Consider the following 26,955-nt stretch of genomic DNA (forward strand, 5'->3'; position numbering starts at 1 on the left):
ATGAAAGTAAGATCATCAGTAACAGTTACAGCATAATCTAATCTGAATGGAACCTTTAAACCTCCCAACCTTTCCTGGAGTTGGTTGTTGATGTTGGAGTAACGATTCTTCAGATGTTTCACCTGAGTCTCCTGTCGCCGGATGTCAGGACAGTATTCCTTGAAACTCTGCTGCAGTGTTCTGCAGGCCTGTTCGGTCAGGTCCAGGTCTTTACCCAACTTGTTCAGTTCAACTTTCTTTGAGGCCATGTCTTCACGAATTGCCTGATTGACAGTACGTAGAAAGTTCAGATCTTTTTTGCCTCAAACATACTCCCACTCTATCATATCTGTGAGCTTTATTATTTTTGTTTTCACCTGCATCTGCTGGATGCGGTTCTGGAGAACATTAGGTTGATCTAAAATGGTTCCATCCTTGGCTAGTTGGTCTTCACACCGAGAGACAAAACCTTCCACATTCTGTATTTGCTTTTCCAAGAACACAGAAGCTGTAGCTCTAGTGAAATGACAGAGTTTATACCAAAATAATCCTAATCTTAAACTTCACTGGGATAGTATATTAGACGTTGCGTTTTTTCAGTAACTCTTACTTCTTATCATAAAGTGCAATAAGGGAGTTGATCTCATCAAACTTGTTGTTGGCAGTGCAGAGTTTTTGTGGCAGAGTGGAAGCGCTTGGTCCCAGAGGTTTTTTTGTGAGAATTGGTTCCATCTCTCTCTGAACTCTGGCCTTTTCTGACTCTAACTTTCTCACACTCAGAGCAGATTTCTGGAGATGAAATGAAAAAAACCACAACAACTTTGAAATGTCAGGCTCTGAACAGTAAGAAACTATTTCTTGCATCGTTTTTTCTTCTCGTTTTTTCTTCTTCACCTCCTGCTCTTGCAGCCTGTTGGATAGGTCCTGTGTGGGGCTGCGGATGTCCAGCGGTGCCCTCACCCGATTCAGGATATCCTTTTCAATCCTTTCCAGAGATGTATTAATGCTGTCTAGATCAGAGGCCAACTTTTCAGCTCTGGGATCCTCAGGAGAACCTTGTACAACAACTGAAAAGAAGAAAAAAAATTATGTAAACACCAAATAATAACAATTATAACAAGGAATTATATTTTCACACAGAGGCCTTAGCTCAGGCTCACCTGCCCTCTGAGGACTGTCTACCTCCAAATTTGGATTCTTCAAGGAGGACATTAAATCACTTCTACGGTTCTTTAGGTTGGTCAACTCTGCATCCAGACTGATCACACAAACAAACACCAGGTTCCATAAAAATCTGTGTCTACTTTGAACCTTTTAGTAATCAGCAGAAGGAATACATCACCTAAGTTTGTGACGTATACCTGTTCACTCTCTCCAGGGCTTCAGCGTCCGGGGGCGGGATCATGAAACACACTCCTGGAAGAGTTTTGATTTTCCCTGTGCTAGTCTGAACCTCCCAGTCATTGTTATCAAAGTTAGACTTCATGGTGAGCTTTTCACCACGTTTCACCACGTCCTTCAATAAAGCAAGAAAATAATGAAATGAAAATCTCATCAACAACAGTAACCCTTCCCTGAGGTTATGGTCCTGGTTTTCTTACCCCATCATCAACCCAGTCACACAGAGAAACCACAGTGATGGGTTTGGTGGGTTTCAGGCGTCTCAACTTCAGAGGAACAATGTTGTTGCTGTTTTCCCTGAGAAAAGCCAGGCGCTGCTCATTCCTCTTCACCGCTGGTTCGTCTCCCTGAAGATGTAAAGAAACAAAAATAGCTTAATCTAAAGGTATTTGTTTCATTGCTACATTAGCACAACTGTCAGCCTGAGGCCAGTGAACACAAGGATTCTTAAATGAATGCAGTTGCTGCTGCTCATGGAAAAGATTTGAATTCATTCCTCTCCAGGTGACGACTTACAAAAGGGGCAGCGCTAGAGGGGAGGCAGGGGAGAGCACTGGACACCTGTGAAACAGTCTTGGCCACCCTCCCACCCCCACCCTGGCCACCGCATGGCCACCGCAAAGATAAAAGTCATGTAAATGAATAATCAGCTTTTTCAAGGACATGTAAAAGAGCTCCTCCTCTTCTACCTCCACCATGTGGAGCAGGTAAACAGCTCAGAGTTTAATCCCTGTGAATGGTTGTTTAGTGTTACACCTTTCCCATTGCCACACTAGTCACTGATATTAGATTTTAAAATGTTAACAATTTTTACCTAAATTTTGGTTAATCATTCTCATGATGCTTGATTTTCCAGGTGAAATACTTGAAACATTTCTTTAAAGGAAACTTTCTCTGTGAGGTGACCATTTCAAACACCTCCTTCTCTGATGGTGAATGACAAACGCCTGCTGTAACATTTCTTTTCTGCTCTGGTCTTCCATTAATTAAATGCATGTATTTTATTTAGCTTTAAGTGATGATTAGCTGCATATTAGTGATTTTGTCCATCAGACATGATCATCACACAAATGTCTCATAAATAGTCATTGTTCTTTGTTTTTCTACACTCATGATTTTGTTTTACCGTAAAATAGTTTTGCAATAAATAACTGACTGAACTCTCATAAGAGAAGTCTCCCTGACTTTAAACAAACACTGTGTGTCAACAGAGGTGCAGAAGAACTTGGCTGTTGCAGAACTTGCAGAACTGATCTGGTCACTTTTCTAAGACACACACAAATCTGCATTGCGTAGCGCTAACTCTGAGAATAAGTTTCATCCAACAGTTGAAAGTGGAATCATGCATTGAACAATGTAGGAAGAACTTTTTCAACTGTTCCATCAGTCCTGCTGCTCTAAACCAATCATTTATCAACTTATTTTACCTCCAGGGCAAACAGAATCTCATGGTTGCTCTTGTTAGACATGGACTTTGGGTCCAGATTGGCACTGAGTCTCTCCAGGGACTCGGACAATGTCTCTGCATCCAACTGGAACTGAAGTAGACAGATATGAAGTGAAAACTATTAAGAGTCACTCATGGGGTTGCGCTGTTGCCAGTCCTTTACCTTCTTGTAATCTTCGATGTTGTCCAGGTGTGACTCCTGTGCCAGACACAGGTTAAGAAAAGCCTGCCACTCACTTTGCACTGAGTCTCTGTGAGCCTGAGGAGGAACAGATTTAAGAACTTGGAGGATGGATGCTCAGGTCAGACTTCTCTGACAGCTTGAGTTTACCTTAATGGTCAAAGTGCCAGGATGTTTCATGTCCACCAGACGATCACCTTCATCCTGTAGCTGGTTAATCTCACTCTCATGTGCCAACAGCCCGTTGCTTTTGAATTTCTGTAAATGAATATTTCATTTCATGAAAATTCTCAAAAATATATAATACAATTGTATAAACATGTGTCTCTAACTGGTCCAATTGTGTGACATTGTGCTTAAACTGCTGAAAATCCCCAAAATCCACCAGTTATGGTGTCGCAGTCACTTCACCTCGTACTCCATGCGAACTCCTGGAGGGTCCACCATTCGATCGCTCCAGTTTCTCTGTAGGATCCTCTCCTGCTGACCCGACAGGTAGAGCAGCTCCTTACTGCAGCTCTGCATGTAGTCGTACAGGGAGGTCAGGTGGTTTCGTCTTTGCTGGGATTTTTCCTGAACAACAGAAAAAAAAAACTTTTTCATGCTGTCTCAGTATGTCAGATGCCCGACTAACAGACTGAAGATGTGACCACTCACCAGAAGTTGGCCATACTTGTCTTTGATAGCAGTGTACTGTTGCTATGGAAGCAAGGATTAAAAGCATGAACATGGGAGACGTGCCGAATGTTTGTGCGTGATTGTATTGAGGGTTTTGTGCCATCACCTTGGAGGTGGTGGTGCTGGGCTGCAGCTGATCACTGTACGCTTCAATCTCCTGGTGCAGAATGTTATGGGCCGCGATCTGCTTTTCTACATCAGAAAGTTTGAGACCGTACGACTCTGTGCTCAGCTGTTTCTGTTGAACACAGAACAGGGTTGTACATTTTAGTTTACTGCTCTCAACATGTTTGACACTTTAATTAAAAATTAATTAAAATTTTCATACTGGGTAAAGGTTTTTGTTTTTCACATATTTAGTAATAATATAAAAATGTAACCACCTTTAATGCAAAGCATGTGGAAATATGTACTACAAAAAAAAACAAAGATCACATATAATAATTACTTAGTCCTTGTATTAAAATGTCTGAAGTTGGTTTCTGCTCTCTGCCTCTGTTTTGGTAGAGATGAGGTAGACTTGGTACCATAGTACCAGTGTGGCAGTAATGTAAGTCAAAGGATACAGAGCTGCCATTTATACCACTGGAAAACGAATTGGAATGTGAACAAAATCAGATTACAACAATTTTCAAGTCACTAATTATTTTTCTCACGTTGTTTGGGCATTTAAAATATATGAGGACACACCACAGTGACAAAGTGACATTGTTGTAAAAATAAATATAATAATATAATTCTTCTTTACGAATGTTAATGCTGTTAGTGTAGCTGGTGTTGCATCATCACCAGTTTGTCATCCAGCAGAGAAGTCCAGCCAATCTTAGGCAACAGCTCTAGATCTTGCACCTGATCATACAGGTCCCTGTAGGTGGCGCAGTCCTTGGCCCAGCGATCATGGAGATTTTTAACACTGAAATCAGGGAGAGCAGAAAAAAGGCCTTGTGTTGAAAGGTTCAAACAAAGTAAAGATGAATGCGGAGACACAGTCCAGATGAATATGACAGAGGGAGGAGTCTGAGGTGTGGATTCTGCTGGCATGAACATTTGTTTGGGTAAATGTAAGGAAAAAAGAAAGTACACTCTTACTCTCTCTCTATCTCATCAGACTGGGGGTGCTGCATCCTCTTGGATTTGTCCACGTCCATGAAGAGGTCCTTCAGCAGACTCTCGGCCTCCGTCAGGTTCTCTGCATTGGTTTTTTGGTGGTTCAGATCCAGGTTCTTCTTTTCACGCTCTGTGTCCTACAGATTAGAGTCAGGATGTTGAAGAACCTGAACCTCACAGTCTTTGATGGAAATGTCATTTTAGTCTCATTTCCCCAGTGTTTTCCCCTTTTGAAGCTAGGACTATTGTAGAGCTCCAACCACACTGACACATTCACAGCTGTTGCAACTAAACAACTATTACTACTGCTACAAAAAAACACGTTTGTTCAAAGAACTTGTTGTGTCAACATTAATAAAACATCAAAACTGAAATAATTTGACCTAACACTAACCCTAAAACACCCCCTCCCAAATTTGGCAACCACTTGTTTCCTTAGACCTAATGGGTGGACATAGATTTAAACTTATACTTTACTTACGTGGGCTGGTGTGCATCAACACCACCTAACGACCATACTGTCCTACTACTTTCGGACCAATTTTCACTCAAAACAACATATGCAGCCTGCCAAGCTGGAGAGTCAGTAATGTATATTATTAAGCACATTTACTTTGAATTGTAAAGGTAATGTGCAGTAACTAAGCTATTATACACTACTATATACAGCAGGTATAGAAAATAGAACAGCTAATGCTAACTGTTCACTAACTGAGGACTGAGAACAGACTACATAGAGTTTTCTTCTACAGTTCACTGACACTGAAACTGTCCGACGACAACAACAAAAAAAGCATTCGACCTGACGCTGTGTTTACATACAAACAGTATAAAGTAAGTGACCACCGTGTAAAGCCGAACACGTGTCAAACTCCTCCACAACTAATTTAAATGACACACTAACATGACCAAGGCCCTACTAATTTAATGTTACGTTACATAAACATAGCAAATGTATGTTTATGTTACTTATATTAAACATGATTTAATCCAGTTACTGTATATTTGCCTTTACTTTGGCGGACAAAGTTGGGAGGTTGTCCCGCAGGTGATGAAACATTTTATCATGGCATGGGGTAAATGCTGCCCAGTTGTCATCCATGACGACAATCACATGGCTGCTTTATTGCATTTGTTTCCCCTCATGGTCACGCCCCTTTTCTGTAACTTTGTTTTCGTTTGTTTTGAGTTACGCTTAACAATAGCGCTGGCATATACGGTTTTAAGAAAATGTTACAATAAATTAACTGTAGCGCCTAATACTGCAATTATTTGTAATATCGAACCCTATTTCACACAGATAAACTTGACACCCAAAACAGTAAAACAGTTAATTACCTACAAAAGTAAGTAATTAAAGATAAAATAATATCATGGTGTGTATATGTATATATATATATATATATATATATATATATATATATATATATGCTTATATAATATAATATATGTATTATATATATATAATATAGGTATATATTATATATAAACAACAGCTGTAATGTTGTAAAGATCTCACCAACGCCAGCAGTTCTTCTGCCCTCAGGATGTTCTTCTCCACCTGGTCTGCATTCTTTTGCATCCTGGCGATTAGCACAGCCAGATCCTGGGCCTGGGTCCTGAATACAGAAATAAGTATAATAAATAGTCTTATAATTTTTCAAATGCAGATAAGATTCAGAATCCCATTTAGAAAAGAAAAATATTTAAATAGTACAGAAAACAAAGGACAAGATCCTGTGCAGTTGTTTTAAGTTTTCTGTAATATTTCACATGGAACCATTGAAATACTTCACATGAAAAAAATTAAATATTACACATAAAAGTTCAAATGGAATTGCACGTGAAAATTATTTTTTTTTAAATATTGCATGAGATTAAACAGGACTGAACATTTTTCAGTGGACATTAAAACATAATCTCTGTGGCTTCAGGAGGTGGAGAGGAGAAGCAGGCTGGACATTGAAGTCAATGACCAGTCAATCTAACGTGTCACCCATCAATGACCTGTTTGTTCTGTCAGACACTGTAAACTCAGAATGAAGCCAACTATTTACTGTGACACACCCAGATGAAGAGACATTTTCGCTGGGGGTGTGTTCACTTCCCTTCAAGCATGAAGAATGCCGTCAGTGTGGATGGAGATATTCCTGCTCATAGGAATCTGGCTCTTATCAAGACATAAGTCAGACATTATGTCTGACCTTGTAGTAGGTGGAGTAGGAACACGTCACCACTTCACTGCAGCGCCAACAGTGACTGACACAAAAGGACATTGTGACGTATTTTACTCTTCTTTCTGGAACTGGGGCCCCTCAGTTCCTATTTTTTTGGGGTGAACCAGCAGAAGGAACTTCTTCTCAGAGTTCATTTACCCTTTGAATTTTTAACACTGATTTGTTTTAGCTCTAAATTTGACTCAGGTCAGTCAACTCCGGTGCTGTTAATACTTCATGCTGAGGACGACTGTCACGGTAGAGAAGACATCTTTACTTCAGTGTCAAATATCAATCGAACTCTTATATCAGTGACTCAAACTTCCAAATTCTGGGAAATCCAAAAAGTTTAAATCCTTGGACTTGGACTCTCTGGAGTCATCGTCCTGACTTGGTTAAATTTCATCTGTTACTCAGATTCTAATTTGGACTTGACTGTGCATACCAAAGAAGACACGTCTGAGGATTGAGGTTCTGTTTTCAGATGATGGTAAATGTGATTTTAATAAAGTGATCATAGAAAAACAGGTGTTCTAATGTTTTAAATTATGATTTAATTGGAGTGAATGTATTTATGTTATATTTATCAAAATATTATTTACAGAAAATGTGGAAACAAAAACAAAAAGGTTTCAAACATTTTCTAAATGTGAGAGTAAAAGCTGTGTACGACTTGATCCACAAGTAATCACAACAAAACCGTATTAATTCTGGACAATCAGTGGAGCCATGGTTAAGTTAGGTTAGTTAGTTAGGTTGGTCCCCAAGCTGGGAGTCGTTTCTGAGGTGACAATAAACCACAGGAAGTGGAATACTCTAGTAATACTGTTGAACTGATACTGTTGTACTAATACTGTTGTACTGACTATTCACAGATAGATTATTATCTACGATTTTAGGATTTGGACAAAAATACACAAAACTTCTTCCTCTTTCACACAACAAAATTAAATTGACATAATGAATAAAAATGTTTTTAATATAAAAATGTACCAAAAGGGATAAGAATAATAAGAACAAATAGAACCAACGTTCATATTTTATAACAAGATGCTTCAAAACACTTCAGTCACAAACTATAAAAAATATTGTGTCACACAAAGTCACATTTTGAGTATTTGAACTGTTTTAACTGGATGAGATGTAGAGTAGGTGTGAGCTCCAGTCCCTCTGTTTAATAGACAAAAGTTAATAACTAAAGTCAAATCTACTTATCCTGGTTTAATAATCCCAGCCTGTTGGAAGAATGGAAATGTTGTTCAAGCATCTGTGAAATTATTTTATATATTTTCTTTTTTTGTGGTCTTCCCTAAAATACACATTTACATATTAGGGCAAACTGTAATATTAACTGTTTATCTAAAAACACACACACACACACACACACATACATACACACACACTTGTGAGCTCTGCATATAGACATTATACATTCTCTAACCCTAACTCTAACCTTGACTATTACAAATATATAACTAATAAGCCCTAATCCTTAGTCTAACTCTAACTCCAATGATAATTAGTCACTCAGTGGGGACATAAGGACAAGTGACTCCTCAACAATAGTACAAGAACAGAATCATCAGGTACACTCTCTCCCTCTCTTTCTCTATGCTAACTATGCTAATCAAGGTAAACAGATGTATATACTGTAACTGCCCTGACACTCCCTGCTCCCTACCCTCCTCCCTTCTTTCCTCTCTCTGTTGTTATCTTCAGGTTTAATGTTGGGTCCTGTGGACCTTCCTTGTAACAGTGGGGGAGGGGGAAGGGGGGTCTTTACAGATGAAGCGGTGAAGACCTTCATGGCCACGTGTATCTTCATGGAATAATTGACAGCCTCAATGTCAGAATTACTCTGACTGCAAGATAACCGTGATGATTGTACTCATGACCTATCAGCCAATAATGAGTCACAACCGGGGATTACTATTTGATTATACGCCCCATGTGCAAAGAGACAAATGAAACAAATGTGGTTCAGCCACAAAGTCAGGAGATTTGACCTGGAGACCTAGTCAACCACATGATCATGTGGGTCTATATCAGAGAAAAGCTTAGAATGGAAAGGAACATTCCTTAATTTCCCAGAATCGTCCAGGAGGTGTTGCAAGGAAAATAAATGACAGGCATTTACATACTAAACATTTGAACTTCCACATCAGACCTGGCGTCTTTGCTGCATTCATGGGACGGTGATCCATATTTTAGTTTGTGTGAGGATACATACCACAGAGAAGACAGGAGAAGGTAACACAAGACAAGAAACCTGACACAGACATGCACACACACCCATACAGACAGGAACTCACTTGCTGATCTTCACAGGACTGTACTCCTTGTTCTTGGACATGGTGGTGGTGGTGGTGGGACAGCGTTCAGGCCCGTCTGTGTAGCAGGAGTCTAAGTGTTTTTCTTCCAAGTCCTCTCTCCTGTCCTCTCCTCCTTCTCCTCCCCTACAGTGTCTTTACCCTCAGTTAAGTGAAGGAGCGTCCACCTGTATCAGCTCCTCCCAGTGCAGCAGGTGTGTCGTCAGACAGAGATACCGGGTGGACCTGTTCCACCCTGCTGTCACCTCGCAGGTCTTTTTCTCTAACTTCAGATTGTGCAGCTGTACTCTCCAGAAAAGGGTTTTGTAGAAACCGTCGTTAGCCGATGTCGTTAGTTTCACATGGACTTCTGTTACCTTCTGTGACCTCTGAAGAGTTGAAGCTTCCACACCAACCTGCTTCTATAAACTGTGTGTAAATGGGACACGCTGCCAACTTTGTGCTGCACAATAACATTACAGCAAACCATAAAGAGTTGACTGTCTGTTCAGTCCAGATGACAAAAGAATGCAGCGGAACCAGTTTTGGTGCAAGAATATCAAGAGCCAATAGAACTGAACCCTCATCATTCCTGACTAGAGGCTAATGTTGTTAAATCAAGCTACATCACAGGTGAGTCAGTGGTGACCTGTGTCAGAAATAGTAGTTCTTCACTAGGACAAACATAGTAACTGGAGTTTTCACAGCCATCTTAGTTACTGTTGTCACAATGTTTGATGACAAATCACTCCATATCAGTGGCACGCCCCATGGAACGACCTTTGGTGTGGTATCATGGGAGTGAAGGTCCACAAGGTGTGAGGAAAAAAAACTTCACCTGTAACCACAGGAATAGAAGGACATGTGGCGGTGAGTGGGAGTATGTGTCAAGACAAAACACAAAGCACACTCTTCCAGGTCAGATGGATGTGGAGTGGGCGAGTGTGTGAGTGTGTGCACGCACCTCCACGTCGGTAGCGGAACAATGTCTTGTTTTTACTGCACCTGAGCAAGAAGAGAATGGATGAGCATGCTGCTCTGTCTCATGCTTGCGGTGGGTGTGACTGACACACACCCAGAGCAGTTCCTCATCAAACCCACACCCACATACCTGCAGGCAGAGGGCGGGATCACCTGCATGGGACAAAAGACACATGTAGCTACAGCTCAGAGTGAGTGACATGACAGGAGAAAAGTGTTGACTAACGGCAGTCATTCAGCATCAGCAGGCCTTGACCTTTGACATGGAAGGATTTGTACATGTGCAGTAGCATGATTAGAAATCACTGATGTTAATAAACCTAGAGCTGAAAACAGTGCGTACTTCTACACTGACCACCAGCCAGACCCCACATGGAGCTTTCGCTGATACAGGAAACTGTATGGAATAAATGTGATGCAATCAGTGTATTAACATACTTGTACATCAATTTCACACTAATAGCTAAAGTGTGATCATCATCTATCAGCTTTAGAGACAAGGAATAGTGACAGAAAAACATGCAGGGTTTCCTGCTTCTAACTATGGTCAAGTTTGTTTGTTTTCTAACACCTTTAACCTTCCTGCCACCCGGTGCCTGCAGGGATTTGGTTCAAGAACCAAGAGCCTGAGCTGCATGTTTAACCTCCAGATTGTGCAAGTCATTTGAGATAAGCAGTTTTCTACCTGTGATATCCTCACTGTCACTTTAAACTTTAGTTTGACATTAACAACGATTTCTGATGAAAAAACTAGTGGTTCCAGGTGCCTGCATGTACCATTTGACCAGTACTAGTGGATTTATTTATTTAATAGATTTATTTGCATTTACTATAAACCTAGAGAGCTGTTTTAGTCACCGTGTCTATTGTGTAGTTGGTGGTGTTGAATTTTTATGACAGAAGAATGGCTCCTTTCTGGAATATTTACACAGGAAACATTCCACACATATTTCCAGGTCAATGAGCAAAGCTCAGATAAGCCACACCCACAAGAGCAGCAGAACCATAGCTTTAGAACAGCAGTTTTTGTTAATGTTTTCTATGTAGAAACAAAAAGTGTGTAAATCATCAAAGATCTTAATGTAATAAACGTGTTTATTCAGGTTCACAAACACAGTAATTAAATTATGTTTAATTACTGTCCTGAAGTTGAGCAACATCACTCGGTTAAAAAGACCATCTGTGTACTACACAAGCTAAGGGGTTATTTGGTTCTCAACCAGAAGGTGGGGACATTTTTCCTCCGTTCATCCACCTCACACGTGTTAAGCTCAAACTACAGACATGGCAGCTCAAAGGCCGAGACATTAGAAACGCTTTTAGATCAGGAACCTGTGGCTCACGAGCCAGATGTGACTCTTTTAATGACTGCATCTGGCTCTCAGATAAATCTTAGCTGGAATTTCCTAACACAGTAAGTAATAAATACCTCCTAATATTCAAACAGAACATTACAGAACTGTGTCAAAATAATCTATATATAAATATAAATAATGATGACAGCAGTGCCCACTGGTGCACCTGGGGGTTCACCACTTTGCAGGGGTGTTGCATTTAATGACTGTACAATAGGTTAAGACTTTAACGTGGTGTTTATTAAACCATTCTGTATGACAAGTGGAACCATATATTTATAACTGTTACACATTTTAACCCATACATTTTTTGCACTGGAACCAGTTCCCTCAGGAAACCAAGACGAAGTTCTTTTACCCGCACTTCATTTTTGCTAGCTTTGTTGTTGTGGCAACAAAGACTTCCATTTCCTGCTTCACTGAGACACTACTTAGAACATTAACCTGCTGGTTACCTGGCTTTCACTAAAGAATCTAATGTAACGACAAACTATGCCACCTGCGGATCAAATATGATACTGCATGATGAAGCCATTAATTCTTGCTGTGTCCAACTTTCAAATACAGTACACAGGTCTTTTTTGTTGTTTTATTTGAAAGATCATGCAGTGCACTTCCAGGGTACAAGCTGTTTATCACTGTTCATGATACACGTGAAAAAAAAAAAAACAATATGTCTGTTATCAACTAGTACAAAAAAAAAAAACATTAACTAAAGGAATGTAACAAATTAAATAGACAGAAAAAGCTGCAACTCTACTGCACTGCAGACCATTAAAGACTGAACAGAGGTCCTCAAGTGTCACCCTGCACTGTAGATACAAAAACTTCTGTGTCATCTATAGACCTTAACAGGACAAAAAGCAATAAATTACTTCTTTCAAGTATGTGGTAAATTTACTGAGTGAACTGAGGAGGCATGGAGTACGGCACCAGCAGGGGAGGAGCCTGTGTCTGAGGGAAGGGGAACGGGGGATGAGTGGCACCGTTCTGTGTACCAGTCTTAGCAGGGGCAAACTGCTGGGCCTGGAAGTTGTTTTGACCTGCGAAGCCCCCTGCCTGACCGTTAGTGTAACTGGACTGTCCATTAGCATTATAGCTAGCTCCATTATAGCCGTTGCTGCTGGTGTTGTTACTCCCATAGCCTCCGTTCTGCGCGTTGGTGACGTAAGATTTGTTTGGTCCATTGTCAAACCCCCTACTATTATCCCTGTCCCTAAAACTATTGAAATCACGTCTTCCAGAGGAATACCTGTCCCGGCGGTCGTCTCTGTAATCACCACCTCGGCCTCCCCTTGAACGACCTGTAAATATATATAAAAATATATATGACGACAATGGACGAACAGGTTTACTCTAACAATACAAGTTAGTGATGAAGTAGAAAAACTGTTGGTTTACAAAATGTAGGGGGGGGGGAAGCAGCATGTGAAGAGACTGCATTTACAGCACAGTTTCTGTATCTCACCAATTGGATTTACCTCCTCTGTCTTCAGCCATCTGGAGGAGCTTAGGGTTAATGGCCTGGTTGGCCTCACGCAGAACAGAGATGAGGTCGCGGGCCTGTCTCATGTTGTTTGGTGTGAAGAAGGTATAGGCGGTGCCCGTCTTTTGACTGCGAGCTGTTCGGCCAATACGATGGATATAATCCTCAGAGTTGTTGGGGTAGTCAAAGTTGATGACAAATTTCACGTCTTCAACATCTGTAAGATTGTGTTGCGATGTAGCACAGGGGAAGAGGGCAGCACACAAAAGATGTGTACCACAAGCACCACAACAACCAGATCAAAAACAAAAAGGCCAAGTTAGTTTAGTCACAGGCTGCTGCTCCTGCTAATGCTAGGCTAGGCTAACAAACACATCAGATTCTGGGGATACTACAGTGGGAAGAAAGAAATGATGCACAACCCCCTTCACCTATACCACCAAAAAAAAAAAATAGATCCAAAATCTGAATTTTTTTTTCTTTTATTACAGTATGCATTCACTCTTCCGTTCTCATTGCAGCACATGCCCCACAAACTAAACCATTGCTGTTTCTAAAGCAGTGGCTCTAGCCCCACTGCTGCCCAACTACTAGCGGTCTCTGTGGGGCTCACTCTGGTGAAGCCTCTTTAGGTTCACATTGAAGTGTTACAGTAGCTCTGAACTTCTATAAAGATGTCTGGAGATTACACCCTCTCCAAGATTTCTCCAGACCCAGTGCTCACTTGCTCATTGTCTCTCGTTGGCAGGTCTCGACATGACTTTGAAACGCAGGCGAGGGAGGAGTCTGAGCTTGGATTTTGTCCGAGTGTCCAACTAGCATGTTCCACTGTCACCTAAAGCGCCAGTAGCCATGACATTACAGAGGTGATGTATGATCGAACTGACAGAGCGCTCGTCCAACTGAAGCCTAGGAAACTGCTTGCCACCCATGCTTTACAACATGTCCACACAACAGTATGCAAATAACCTCAGTGCTGGACCCAAATGGACATGCAATACAATAGGAGACAGTGAAGCTAAGCTTTGAGCTGGGACAGCTACAGAGCCTGGATGTGTGAAGCAGTCCAAATATATGTATGGGGGGGGGGGGTTGTGGCCCCCACTTTTAGGCAGGCCTGCATGTAATGCTGCACTTGGGCCTGGTCACCTCTGTTTATCTGCATGACTGGGAGATCCATGCCTCGCCAGTCAGGACACCCCCAAGAATGCTCCTTCCCCCTCTGGAGACCTGGGCTTGTCATGCCAAGGCCCTGCCACTTAGACCGCTCCTTCAGGTCAGGGGAGAGACTCAGAAAGAAGCAGAGAAGTTAAAGAAAGCAAATACACTTTCTTTGTTTGAAATGCATCAACATGTTTAACATTTCAGGCGGGATACTGACCGAGACCCCTGGAGGCAACATCTGTAGCAATCAGAATGGGAGCTTTTCCATACTTGAACTCTGGGGGTGGGGTGGGGGGTGGGGGGAGTAACAAACATGTATTTTAGATACACATACCAGTGATCTTGCAGGAGCGATATCACTTCAGGGCATATGTTCTTACCATTGAGAACCCAGTCTCTTTCCTGTTGGCTTTTATCTCCATGAATTCCCATCGCTGGCCAACTGACAAATGATGTTTTATTGTTAATTCACAGGACATTTTTGCTGTGCAATCAAGCTTCATTGCAACTCACCCATCCCTTCTCATCCTCCTTGTGAGGTCATCACACTTTCTCTTGGTCTCTACAAAAATGATGGTCTTGTTCTCTTTTTCACTCATTATTTCCTCGAGCAGACGAATCAATCTAAAAGTAGAGTGTGTTGGTTAAAAAAAAAAAATCTGTAATAAACTAATGGCAAGTTTATTTACTTGTCACTTACTTGTTTTCCTTCTCTCCATCATTGCACACATCCACTATCTGTAGGATGTTGTGGTTGGCACTGAGCTGCAGCGCTCCAACATTGATCTGGACATAATCCTTCAGGAAGTCTTCTGCCAGCTGTCTGACTTCTTTAGGCCAGGTGGCACTCCACATCAGTGTCTGACGGTCAGGCTAAAAGAAAAAGAAAAAAAAAAAAAAATATATATATATATATATATATACACACACACATAAGATAAGCTTTTCATTCAAGAATATGTCGTGCATTAGACGATAGTAGAATAATATACTCACTCTGATCTGGTCAACAATCTTGCGGATCTGTGGCTCAAATCCCATGTCCAACATCCTGTCTGCCTCATCCAGCACAAGATATGTACAACGACGAAGATTTGTCTTTCCTGCTTCAAGAAAGTCAATGAGACGACCTGGAGTAGCTATGCAAATCTCCACACCTGTAAAGTCAAAAAGTTGTTAGAACAACTAACAGTGTGTTCAAAGTCTAGACATTGGTACTGTTAATTATTAGACAGAAAGATATACTGTATTGATCCCAGGCTGGGAAATTATAGTACATGAACTACCTCTTTCCAGGTCACGGATCTGTGGTCCTTTAGGGGCTCCACCATAGATACAGGTGGACTTGAGGCGAGAAGCTCTACCATATTCTGCAGCCACCTGTTGGACCTGCTGAGCCAGTTCACGAGTTGGAGCTAGGACCAGACACTGACAAGAGAGTATTTTGTTTTATAGAGTTAATATTTATCCAAACAAGTGTTAGAAAAAAAGCAATATAAACATATTCCTCCAACAGGAGAGTAAATGACTTACAATAGGACCATCTCCCCGTTCCAGGAAAGGCTGGTGGTTGATGTGTACAATTGCTGGAAGCAGATACTGCAAAACAGAACCACATTATTGAAGGGACCAGCAAATCTAATGTAATGCTATTTAATAATGCTATGTTATTTAATAATAAAGTACCTAAGACCAACTGCAAATACTTTACACATGTATACTTACCTATATACACATACACACACATCCAACTGTTGGCTGAGCACTGATATCAGGTATTGGTATCAGACATGATACCAGCCTTATTTCAAAGAATCAGTACTCGTTAAAGGCTGCCAATGCCAGCCACCAATACCTGTCTTTGTCAATATTGAAAACGTGACTTATTAATTTTGAACAATATCTAAATTGACAAACATGTCATGTGATCAGCATGCACTCAACCATCTTGTTAAGTTCACACTGATCACACAACATGTTTGTATATGGGAATATTGATCCATCACACTGATTTTAGCACTAAGGGCCAGAGTAAGAGCCATGTCACATCATGTTCTGAAATCCCATCTGTATCCCTGGATCCATCCCATCTAAGTGGATTAGTCAATTCACATCCATTAACAAGTGCACGTTACTTTGTAGGGTGAAAATAAACAGGGAATGGAATTAGTGTTGCCACACAGTGAATACCATATTAAGTGCCAATGTGAAAACGACAAGATAGTTTACAGTTTGTGTGCATTTTGCACTTTAGTTCCTTTATCCCTGGGCACTTAAAAAGTTGCCCACTGCTCCCCTTGGTGATGGGTTAAAAGCAGAGACTCAGTTCGTTGTATCCCTCTGACAATACAGACCATAAAATAAAAAAAGAACACAAACTCTATATTGTGAATTAACAGTGTTGCATCTTATAGCAATATAGCAAGTAAGTGTGTGTATTTTATATACATCTTATTGGCAAGTACTTAAGAGAGCGCTCTGTGCTCTGGAAAAAAAGTGGTATTTAACATCCCCACAACAATTTACATAGACCAAGCCAAATTCATTAATTGGGAAGTGGTCGCTCAGTGGTTAAGGACACAAACATGGGCCTGGAAAGTTTCTGGTTTGAATCCACCAGCTGCCAAGTTACCACTGAGGTGCACTGAGTGTACCTTCCCCACACACTTTAGTGATGGGTAAAGTGCAGAGGTCACATTTGGTTGTGTGTAGTGGTGTGATGTGTAACAGTGACAAGTAATTCAATTTACAAATATAAAGTTTAAGTAATATTGTAATATTTCATTAAGTATTTGGGAATGAATTTAATGCCATTTAAGGCCTTCATTTTAGCAAAAAATATTTAATGACTTTTAGTGACTGACATTTGTTTAGCATCACGCTTATGGGCACAGTGCATGTGATATTTGTAGAAACTTACAGAAAGTGTTTTGCCAGAGCCAGTCTGAGCAATGCCGACCATATCCTTGCCACTAAGAGCCAGAGGCCATCCCTGAGCCTGGATGGGTGTTGGTTCAGTCCAGTTTTGTTTGTCTATGACTTCCATCACATAAGCTAGAGAGTTCATGAAAAAAAAGTTAATCATAAACAGACAATGTACCAAACATTTATCATGATGAATACGTGAAGTATTAGAAACCTACAAGGAAATGCAGCCTCTTGGAATTGTGTGATTGGATTAGGGCACTCTCTTCCTTTGAACGTAATTGTTCTGACCATCCGGTACTGCTCGACCTCTTGCTATAAGAAGAAAGGAAATTAAGCTTATTTTACATAAACCACACCTGATGGTGTAACTTCCACGTGCAGCTGAAAGCACATTGTAACGGTGTTGCATAACAACCACGTTGACTACATACCGGTGACCTGCGGGCAACATCGGGGTGCTGCTGATAGAAATTCTTTTCAAACTTGGGTAGCTCGTCCAGGTTCCAGTGTTTTTTCCGTAAGCGCTCACCAGGATTGCCAAACTTTCCGCCGCCACCTCCTCCGCCACCACGGGAGCCTCCAAAGCGTGGAGGACCACCACCATAACTACAAATAATTCAGTTGTTATTTGAATGTCAGACAACACTTATATCTACTGGACCAAAAAAACAAATTAGACCCGTGTCATGTCAGACACAAATCTGTAATGTCACCCTAGACGCTATTTAGTTTCTTATCCATGAGAACAAAAGGGACGATCGTCTGCATTATGTAGCCGCATGAATTTTGCCACATGGCGAGAAAACAACGTGGTGATTCTATCAGAGCCGCGTAGACTAAATTGATTTTTTTTAAACTAGCACAAAGGAAGTTAACCCAACTTGGCGTCACTAGCGCAAGTGCATACAGTTCACATTTAGCGGGTCACTTTGTCGATTAAATGCTACATCGTGTAAGCTAAAAAGATGCTAATGCTAGGTCGGTGCTGCGGTTCCGGGGCACGAGGCCAGACAAGGCCGCGAGCCAAAGAAAACTGGGAAAGAAAAAGTGCACCAGAATTATTTTTCTTTTTTTCTCGAATTATAACAAAAACGTCATATGTACCGTATCACGTTTGACAAAACACAAAAATCTAGCTTATCTGTGTCGTTTTTGTGGCATCTCTGTAAAGTCGGCCATTTACATGCATCATACGACGGTCGTAGTCGGGATAGAACAACGTACTTACCCACGGTCTCTGTCTCTATCCCTGCCGCGGTCTCTGTCGGAATACCCAGGCATTGTGTGGATAGGTTAAATAAATTAAAAATGAATATAAACTCGCCGTCACCTACTACAATCAGACAAACAGCGTCTCTGAAATGCCGGTACTGAGAAAATGAGGTCCACTATATATAACAAACGGAAGTCCGTCTAAGGTGTATCCATCCGCCATATAGCTTAGCGCTTAATTTTAAAACCAAAACCAAAACAGACAAACACGGTTCGTGTTGTATCTACACTAATCTATATTTACCACTTTTTATATAATATCAGTCACAAAAGGCTAAACACGGCAAATGACACTAACGTAAACCCGGAAAAGCATTCGCATGAAGTCTAAAAGGAATTATGTTTAAGTTATTTAGTTATTATGTATTCAGGCTTTAATTCCTATATTGTCATTTAATATAAAGTTAAGTTCCTGCACCGAACTGCTTTCATTTTATTTCTTCGATTACTTTCTTTCCTTTGAAGTAGTCATGGATACGTTACAGAGCTATAACGTTCAGATGTTGGCGGATGAGTACAGACACAAAAACTAGTGATTCGGTTCCTGACGGGACTGAGCTTTACGGAAAATGACGTCACAGGGACAAACCCTAAACATAAGATTGTCTACGTTGCTCTCTCCACTTTATCACGCAACAGAAGATCACTTTTAATTTAATTACTTACTTAATCGCTTACTCTTACAAACCGTGTCACATATAAACAGATAACAACACCTCCGTCTTTAATAACAACTACACGTCAACTTCTAGTGTTTTTTCCGGGTTATGTTTTGTGAAATTACACGATTTAAGTCGTAACATTACGAGAAAAGTCGTGTAAGTTTACGAGGACAAAGTCATAAATTTAGAAGAATATAGTCATACATTTGAGATAATATCGTGGTATTATTAAAACGCAAAAGCCGATAAACCAACCAGAAGATTTGAGATCGTGTCGCAATGAGGCAAAAGACGATATGTCTATCTTTTCGTGAAATTCTCCACGATTCTCATTCTGACGCACGTATGGTTACCATTGTGCTTTTCTCTTTCTAAACACTTCATTTATAAGATCGAGGACATAAATTAACATATTTTTGTCATAACGTTACGACTTTATTGTTGTACACTTCCGGCTTTGTTCTCAATTTTTTGTTTATCCTCAAAATTGACCTAAAATTCCATCGTAATAAATCCAACATTGTAGCTGTTAAATCTTGAGTTCAAATTTCACCTTCGCTCGTTCTCAATTAATTAATAATCCTTCGTGTGCGTCGATAAAGCATTCCCCACTGTTGTACAGAATACAGAATCCATTTTGTACAATAATACTAATAATAACATAATCGTCCCTTGTTTAACCAAATGTATGTATAGTATATCTATGGTTTCTCCTTATAAAGTTTCACTTTATATTCCCTGTAAGAATTCTTGAGTTTTTAGACCAACTAAAATACTTCACGTTGTTCCCAGTAAATATATTCTATTAGTAAACGATCTCCTGTTGAACATGCAGAAAACTGCAAAACTAAAATAAATGGGTCCCCCCCCCCCCCCCAACCCCATATGCACATTTTTGGGGAATCAAAAGATAATTGGGTGTTGCTTAATCTGTTATGAGTTTTCTGGGGTAATTTCATTGTAAAGTTGAATTCTGTGGAAACCTCTAGACTTTTATGGCCAACCACCATGATAGCAAACAGAACCAAGATAATTTGCATATGAATAGATTTTAAATTTAGAAGAGCTGCTGAAATATGTCATGTTCAGAAGAACAACATCTGGATGAACATTAACAATGTTAGACAAAGGCAAGTTTAATTAGAAATAATTACACACAAAAATAAAATACTCTTACAAAATGAGTGTTAACGTACAGCCAATTGCATCAGTCAGCTATGAGAGATATAGTCCTGTGGATCATGCTATTTAACAAAAGATGGGAGCTGGGGGATCAAATAAAAAAACTGCATCTCACTTTTGTCTTTCAAAGACAAACTTGTGTCTTTGGTGAGAGGCAGCTGTGAAGGTAAGCTGTGATGACTACAGTAGTCACTGTTTTGACCACTTTATCCACTCCATGTGCAATTTCTCTTTTCATTTATATATATATTTTTTCTACTTAAGTTAAACATAAATTACAGGTTGTTTGATCCACATACAGCATATGAACAATGTTATTGTACAAAGCGCCATCTGAGGACATACACTTGTCCATGTAAAAGAGAATTTGCAGTTGTTTAGAGCAGTCCTTGGTCATAGGGACTGAGGTGTTTTCCTTTTAATCATCTTAGAAAATAACCTCTTTATTTTAGATATAAACATCACTGTAGGACTGTGGAACAATATTTTTTTAGATTATAAACCAACACTTCTGAACTAAATACCATCATGTGAACCAACAGAGCTAAATAGAGACAAATACTAGAATGACCGGTGTCTTGTGCAACAAGTAGGATGTCTATGAGTATGGTTGCAAATATAAGACTAAATGTGTTTCTGTGTAGCACCACAATGCCCAAAAGTCTTTCATTCATTTTGCTCTGGCAACATGGAGGCAGTAGAAGAAAAAATAGAATTAAAAAAAATTGGCAAAACAATCCAAAAGGTGGGATCAATACAACTTAAATCTCTTAATATTTGTAAAGATTACTCTCACACAAGTGTGTTTCTGAAACTGCAGACTTTTAGTTTGGGTCATTTTAGTTTTTTGCCTTCCTTTGCAAATAGGAGGGATAAAATTGAGAACAAACAGGATCAAGCTTAATTCTGCTGTTATAAACCGCCATGGTTGATCTAGGGGTTCTAGAATTTACCAATAACAAACACTAACTCTTTTCCATTTGTCTGACATACAGAAATAACACTAATAGAATTAGCAGTTGTTGGTGGACATCTGGAAAATGGGTGGGACGGTGTCATACAGATGCACCCCCCCCCCCCCCCCTTTAAAAAAGAATTGTACACAGTCTCCATCAATGCCTTTCCATCAGCAAAAACCAGAGGTGAACTTATCACATCCAAAGTTTAGTGTTTGGAACCAGTGGTGTTGGGGACAACTACTAACCCTGTACTATCGTATCCAAGCAGTCTGGTCTGTCTGCTGACAGTCAGTAAAATGGATCACTGCTAAATGGGCTTAGACAAAAGGGAAGAACGGGCAGGTGTTTCATTAGTTAGTAGAAAGTCACTAGAGTTATTAGCAGCTAAATTTATTCTTTTCAATGATACAAAATCCATAAATGAGGTTCAGCCAAAATAAAACAAAAACCACAGTCACATGATATTTTCAATTTTTCTTTTCCAGCCCCGCCTTTACTTTGACCGCTCATCTCTATCAAGTGTGTGCATCTCTGGGTGAAGTGGTGACGGGCTACCCACCATCTCAGAGAGTGGATCTGTTGGAGAGTGTTCACACCGCAAGTCACTGCATCCATGAGTCACTCCACAGCAAAGCCGCAGGTTTCCTCGATGGCTGTGAGCAACTTGTCGTACAGTTTGTCGTAATGCTCGTAGGGAGGAATGTCGATCCTATTAAAACTACAAACACACACGGATGATCTCCACGACCATTTTCATCTGTTTTAAATCCAAGTACTGTGTCCTAACAAAGTCAACATTTTTGACTCACCATGTGTGGGCCTTGGGCAGGTTGTTGGTACTGGCATCAATCTGGTGGATGGTAAACAGACGCGGACCTGCAGCACCTGCCAGAAAAAACAAACAAAAATAACAGGTGTTGTCACAGCAGAAAGAAAGAGGAGTTTTGTTGTTTATTCAGTTTCATTGACAATACATTCTTTGAAAAGTGAAGTCGTAGGAAACACAGTGTAAACATTGGTGTGTTCATATTTAATCTGAACGTCACATAGCTGCTCCTCGTTTCTCATCTGTTGTGTTCTGGCCGTGCATGGTCTTTCCACAGTCACAGAGTGTACTTGCCACTGCACTCTTCACAGTGTCAGGGTTCAACTCCGGTCGGAGGAACCAGAGACTGATTAAAATCAAATACACACAAATACACACAAATACACACAAGAAGAAAAACATTCATATAGACACAGATCTATACAGTGGCGCTTTGGCCCAGAGGCAATGTCTCTGTCATTGGTGTGGAACCCCAGGGTTCACCTCCTGGGCAAGTTCGAATCCCGGTTAGGGCGGTTGGTACCTTCCAGTGGACTCACCACCCGCAGGAAGGTTTGGGGGGTTGGTACGGTGCAATGTGATCTGGGTGGCGACTGCTGCCCCCGCGACCCGGTAACGGATAAGCGGTTGAAAATGGATGGATGGATGGACAGATCTATACAGATGTTACTGATTGTGTGTGTGTGTGTGTGTGAGAGAGAGAGAGAGAGAGCACCACACATACTGTGTGCATAGAAGAAATGACTGCTAAGCTCTTCAAAAAGCTGTTTACTAGTCCAGTCACACACACAGTCCAGTCCTAACCCTGCTCACCTTGAAGGGCCTTGAAGCCTTGAAGAGGAACTCTTGAAGAGCCGGTGACAAACTGCAGCAGCCGTGCTCTGCGCTCCTCGTCAAATGACTCGACAGCTTTCCAAAACCACTTTACAATGTTGCTGTCTGGGCTGCAGTGTTTGAGTCGAGTGTTGGATTTCCAATCGTTGATGTCAATTTTACCGAGACCGCACACAATCAGCTGCAAAGAGAGTAAAAATAAGGTTATGTTTTGAATGTTCTCACAGCTTCAACTAACTCCCAGACACAAAATGGACAGTGTGTGTGTCTATGTGTGTGTTACCTCTAGTTCCTTCTCATCAAAGGCTTTTAGAAGGTGCTGGGGAATGACTTCATTGAAGCCTTTCTGCAGAGCCAGGAACTGAGCTTCAATGCCTCGCAGAAAACGCCAGTTCACGTAGAGCCGGACGTACTCCTTTTTGGTGTCCTGGGTCACGGGAATACTCTTACCATTGGGCTTGAGCTCATGCTGGATAATCTCTCCATAGGCATTGTGTTCTACACAGAAGGTGTGGTCCAGCACACCGGTGATGTCATTGTCTCTGAAGAGGAAGTCAGGAACATTGGAATCACAACAAAATTGACTAACTAACAAACTATTCATTTACTGTTAGTATGAAGTGTAGTGTAGTGTAGTATAGTATAGTATAGTGTAGTAAGCTCATTTGGTTTCAAACAAATGGTGATAAAAGGTCCTGAACGTACAGAATCCACACGAGACTGTTGTGCAGGTCAGGGTCCACAGACTCCATGTCATCCAGAGTGATAGGTTTACCCAGCAGCTGCTTGTAGAATGGGAGGGTGAAGCCGCCATCGATGTAGTGGCCGTGGAACACAGCCATTCCCATGATACGACCCACAAAGTGAAAGTAGGACAAATGTTCCTACGAGCAGAACAAACAAGACTTTTTGAAGAACCAGAAAAATCCACAGAGATTACATGTAACACAAGGAAGAAATGATGAGTGATAAAGAAGAAGAAGAAGAAGAAAAAGGAGAAGAAGGAGGAGGAGAAGAAGAAGGAGAAGATTTTTGGATTTTTAAAATAACACTTTATTAACAGCTGGCTTAAAACACACAGTTCTATAATCAAGAACTAATGAACAAATTCATTGAGGAACTGTTCAAATTTCAGTTGGTTTCCAGTCACCTGGACAACAGCTCAACATCTCACCTGTGGAAACAAAACTCCAGCCTCAGTCTAGCAGAAGATGAAGGAGGAGGAGGAGGAGAATAGGAAGATCAAGAAAACGAAGAAGAAGGAGAATAAAGGAGAAGGGGGGGCAGAAAAAACAAAATGTCACCTTCTAAACTTTTAATTGGAGAAGTGATAATGTCAATCTACACTGAAGGACAGATTACCAGTGGGAGGGGTTGGGGTCCTGTGGAAGTACAGTGTGAAGCCAGACTGAGGCTGGAGTTTTAACAGGATCAGAGACAACATTGACAGTATTTGAGCAACAGAGGGTGCTCACGAGGAGCTGTTGTCCAGGTGACTGGAAACCAACTAATATTTGAAGAGTTCCTAAATGAATTTGTTGATTAGTTATTGATTATAGAACTGTGTTTTAAACCAACTGTTAATGAAGTGTTATTTTAAAAATATAAGAAGAAGAAGACGAAGAAGAAGACAGGACATGATGAAACACAAGAAGGTAAATGTCCTTCAGAGACTGTCTCCATATTTAGTCACTGAATTCACAGACAGACAGACGGACAGACAGACGGACAGACAGACAGACAGACAGAACAACAGGCAGACGTAGAACTATCTCAACACAACCAAAAACTGATTGACTCGTGCTCCCATGTTCATGTTCATCAGCAGTCCAGTCCAGTCCAGTCCAGTCCAATGGACCAGTGGCCGTCCAAACTAACGCAGAGATAGATCTGTCAGTCTGAGGTGACCAGTTTGTGCAGACAGCTTGTGTTCAGCACTACACTGTTTCATTTGAGCCGGCCCCTCCACTACGACAAAAACAAACGGTCGTTCTTTGTGTTCCAGGATTTTCCACTTTACAGATCAACACTGCCTGCGTTAATATGGGCCAAATATATTTTTGGAAAGAAATCCATTGTTACATTTGATCTCTAAACATGGAGCGAAGATGATGATGATGATGACTAAACCTGACTCAGTCATAAGTGTGACTCACAGGGTTGACGGCAGAGTCTGGGTTTATCTGTAGAGTGTAGATGTCATCCCGGGAATATTGGAAAAGGCCGTAGTACGGGTTCAGCATCTCGTGAGACAGCAGATACAACCACTCCCTGAACATGACGGGGGAGACAAGAGAGAGTCAGATGGGTGAGTCATATCTGAGCTCAGAATGTGAAGAAAGTAATGTAGCCGTAGTATGTCCTTCTTCCACCAGGAGGCAGAAGTCATGTATACATGGTCCTTACCGAGCCACTCCTCCATAGTCCAGACCTTCTTCTCCTCTGAACTTAACCATTAGCCTCTTCCACAGATCTTTAGGCCTCATCTTCATCACCTGTCGGTACGATTCCTGCAACACACACACAAACATATTGTGTGTGTACATATTTACACTGAAGAGTAGACACAGTCCAGCAGCTAACACTTTCCTGTCCAGTCATAATTTAATGCTCCAGTGTGGACGAGCTCTGCAGTTATGTCTAGTTCAACACCAAGGCGTCGTCCACACAGAACCCTGACCCCTATGTTGAGGTCAGCCCCAAAAAAAAGTCTTTCTTCAGATTAACAGAAGATGCACTTCAGTCATGATAAATGTGTGAGAGACAGGAAGCATTCTTACAGCCCACCTAGGGTGGAGGCCACCTTAGTGGGAGGAGACAAGAGACTATGGCGAGGAGGACGGGAGCTTCTGACTGAGCGAAGTGGACACCTGACAGCTGAAGTTGGGGAGAACCAGGATGGTGTTGGTTCAACCATGTCCAACTAATTCATGCATCCTGTGACAGCTTCAACCCCCCTACCCTCCCAGGCTTCTGAGGACAGAGCTCCATTATCTCCATCATCACCTCAAAGATCTCCTCACGGGACACCTCGATGCGACAGTGGCCGGCCTGAGGCTGCTGCTGGGATAACTCCTGACGGAGGATCTTCAGCTTCTGAACCAGATCTCTCTTGTACTTGGGGACAGTGAGACACTCGGCGTCCTCTGGGAATTGACCGGGGGACACCAGAGCCTGCTGGGTCTGATCTTTCAACTGGTTTTGTCGACTGCAGAGAAAAATGGAAAGGGGTTAGTTTTCCACTCGCCAAGCTGTAAATCACAACCACCGAACACGATCAACATGTTGTCTTTTTTTGGCCCTGTCAAACATTAGAGACACCACAGACAGACAACAGACCAGGACATGTAACTACACTGATATATTAAAGGTGCATTAACATTTTTGCAGAATGACAACATACATGGGGTGAAGGATAAAAAAAATTCCCTGACTTGATAAAAGGCAGATGGAAACACAACCACTGATGTCTTTTCCAGACTTTTATCAGATGAAAATTCAGTGGACAGATTCATCTGTGTGCAGTCAGTTTCAAAAATCCAGTCTATTTGAATGGTGTTGGTTAAAGCCAACATTAAAGAGAAAACCCCTTTTTTCTGACTTTGCAAATGTGAAAAAACAAAGACTCAGCATTTAATTATTTCTATAAAATCATCAACTTCATGTGATATTAGTTGGAACCTGGTTCCTTCTCTGAACAGTTTCTCTCCTCATAGAATTCTGTTTTCACACAGCTGGTCTTGATCATCCTGAGAAAATTCCTGCCCTTACTTCAAAAATGGGGCGTGCTAGGCTACATTTTTCAGGATTTTTAAGAGATTAAAAAAACACAATCTTTGAGCCTTCAGAACAGGCAGAAACCTAACTTCCTGCATGGAGAAGGGATGAGGTCAGGCAGAGGGGCCCACCAAAGCCCCCCCTACACTGCGCTGCACCACCTGCGTGTAGCAAAGGCCTGTGGGTAATTCCAGCCATATTGCTGTATTGG

General features: G+C 41.1%; 3 protein-coding genes across 5 annotated transcripts in view; all 3 read right to left on the reverse strand.

The window, feature by feature from the left end:
• evplb (envoplakin b) overlaps positions 1 to 11,827 on the reverse strand; it is a 16,610-nt gene extending 4,783 nt beyond the window's left edge. Inside the window, exons 1-17 of the mRNA XM_008330778.3 lie at positions 9,322 to 11,827; positions 6,313 to 6,412; positions 4,776 to 4,930; positions 4,476 to 4,599; positions 3,793 to 3,924; positions 3,666 to 3,707; positions 3,420 to 3,581; positions 3,159 to 3,266; positions 2,991 to 3,086; positions 2,808 to 2,918; positions 1,581 to 1,727; positions 1,341 to 1,495; positions 1,140 to 1,237; positions 874 to 1,046; positions 590 to 768; positions 357 to 495; positions 54 to 263 (exon numbers count right to left, since the gene is read on the reverse strand). Of these exons, the coding sequence (XP_008329000.1) occupies positions 54 to 263; positions 357 to 495; positions 590 to 768; positions 874 to 1,046; positions 1,140 to 1,237; positions 1,341 to 1,495; positions 1,581 to 1,727; positions 2,808 to 2,918; positions 2,991 to 3,086; positions 3,159 to 3,266; positions 3,420 to 3,581; positions 3,666 to 3,707; positions 3,793 to 3,924; positions 4,476 to 4,599; positions 4,776 to 4,930; positions 6,313 to 6,412; positions 9,322 to 9,362 (2,172 nt within the window). The 5' untranslated portion in view covers positions 9,363 to 11,827. The remainder of the gene's footprint in view (positions 1 to 53; positions 264 to 356; positions 496 to 589; positions 769 to 873; positions 1,047 to 1,139; positions 1,238 to 1,340; positions 1,496 to 1,580; positions 1,728 to 2,807; positions 2,919 to 2,990; positions 3,087 to 3,158; positions 3,267 to 3,419; positions 3,582 to 3,665; positions 3,708 to 3,792; positions 3,925 to 4,475; positions 4,600 to 4,775; positions 4,931 to 6,312; positions 6,413 to 9,321) is intronic.
• Positions 11,828 to 11,975: 148 nt separating this feature from the next.
• On the reverse strand, positions 11,976 to 18,858 carry LOC103393708 (probable ATP-dependent RNA helicase DDX5). 2 transcript variants are annotated; one of them, XM_008330776.3, is made up of 13 exons: positions 18,461 to 18,858; positions 17,664 to 17,838; positions 17,448 to 17,544; positions 17,225 to 17,358; positions 15,838 to 15,903; positions 15,591 to 15,732; positions 15,301 to 15,461; positions 15,005 to 15,177; positions 14,818 to 14,928; positions 14,685 to 14,746; positions 14,522 to 14,581; positions 13,136 to 13,357; positions 11,976 to 12,958 (listed from the first exon to the last, which is right to left on the reverse strand). In XM_008330776.3, exons 1-13 carry the CDS (start codon positions 18,511 to 18,513, stop codon positions 12,552 to 12,554), a joined length of 1,863 nt encoding a protein of 620 aa, XP_008328998.1. In that variant the 5' UTR covers positions 18,514 to 18,858; the 3' UTR covers positions 11,976 to 12,551. The 2 variants fall into 2 exon arrangements, with proteins under 2 accessions (XP_008328998.1, XP_008328999.1); XM_008330777.3 differs by having other exon boundaries at positions 12,176 to 12,958; positions 13,123 to 13,357.
• Positions 18,859 to 20,281: 1,423 nt separating this feature from the next.
• Positions 20,282 to 26,955, reverse strand: part of LOC103393707 (E3 ubiquitin-protein ligase SMURF2) — a 30,995-nt gene continuing 24,321 nt past the window's right edge. For both annotated transcript variants that reach the window (XM_025064441.1, XM_017040340.2), the window contains 8 exons: positions 25,974 to 26,175; positions 25,374 to 25,477; positions 25,124 to 25,238; positions 23,673 to 23,851; positions 23,251 to 23,509; positions 22,947 to 23,148; positions 22,117 to 22,192; positions 20,282 to 22,025 (listed from right to left, as the gene is read on the reverse strand). In XM_025064441.1, coding sequence (XP_024920209.1) covers positions 21,926 to 22,025; positions 22,117 to 22,192; positions 22,947 to 23,148; positions 23,251 to 23,509; positions 23,673 to 23,851; positions 25,124 to 25,238; positions 25,374 to 25,477; positions 25,974 to 26,175 — 1,237 coding nt within the window. In that variant the 3' untranslated portion in view covers positions 20,282 to 21,925. The remainder of the gene's footprint in view (positions 22,026 to 22,116; positions 22,193 to 22,946; positions 23,149 to 23,250; positions 23,510 to 23,672; positions 23,852 to 25,123; positions 25,239 to 25,373; positions 25,478 to 25,973; positions 26,176 to 26,955) is intronic.

The sequence above is a fragment of the Cynoglossus semilaevis genome, chromosome 17 (assembly GCF_000523025.1).
Source record: "Cynoglossus semilaevis isolate Cse_v1.0 chromosome 17, Cse_v1.0, whole genome shotgun sequence".
Taxonomy (NCBI): Eukaryota; Metazoa; Chordata; class Actinopteri; order Pleuronectiformes; family Cynoglossidae; genus Cynoglossus; species Cynoglossus semilaevis.

Coding starts and splice junctions, on each gene's coding strand:
- LOC103393708 (XM_008330776.3), bottom strand. CDS start 18,513: ATGCCTGGGTATTCCGACAGAGACCGCGGCAGGGATAGAGACAGAGAC. Junction 15,178..15,300: donor AGATTGTTGACCAGATCAGA/GTGAGTATATTA, acceptor TTTTTCTTTTAG/CCTGACCGTCAGACACTGAT. Junction 13,358..14,521: donor TGTTGCCTCCAGGGGTCTCG/GTCAGTATCCCG, acceptor ACAATCTTACAG/ATGTTGAAGACGTGAAATTT.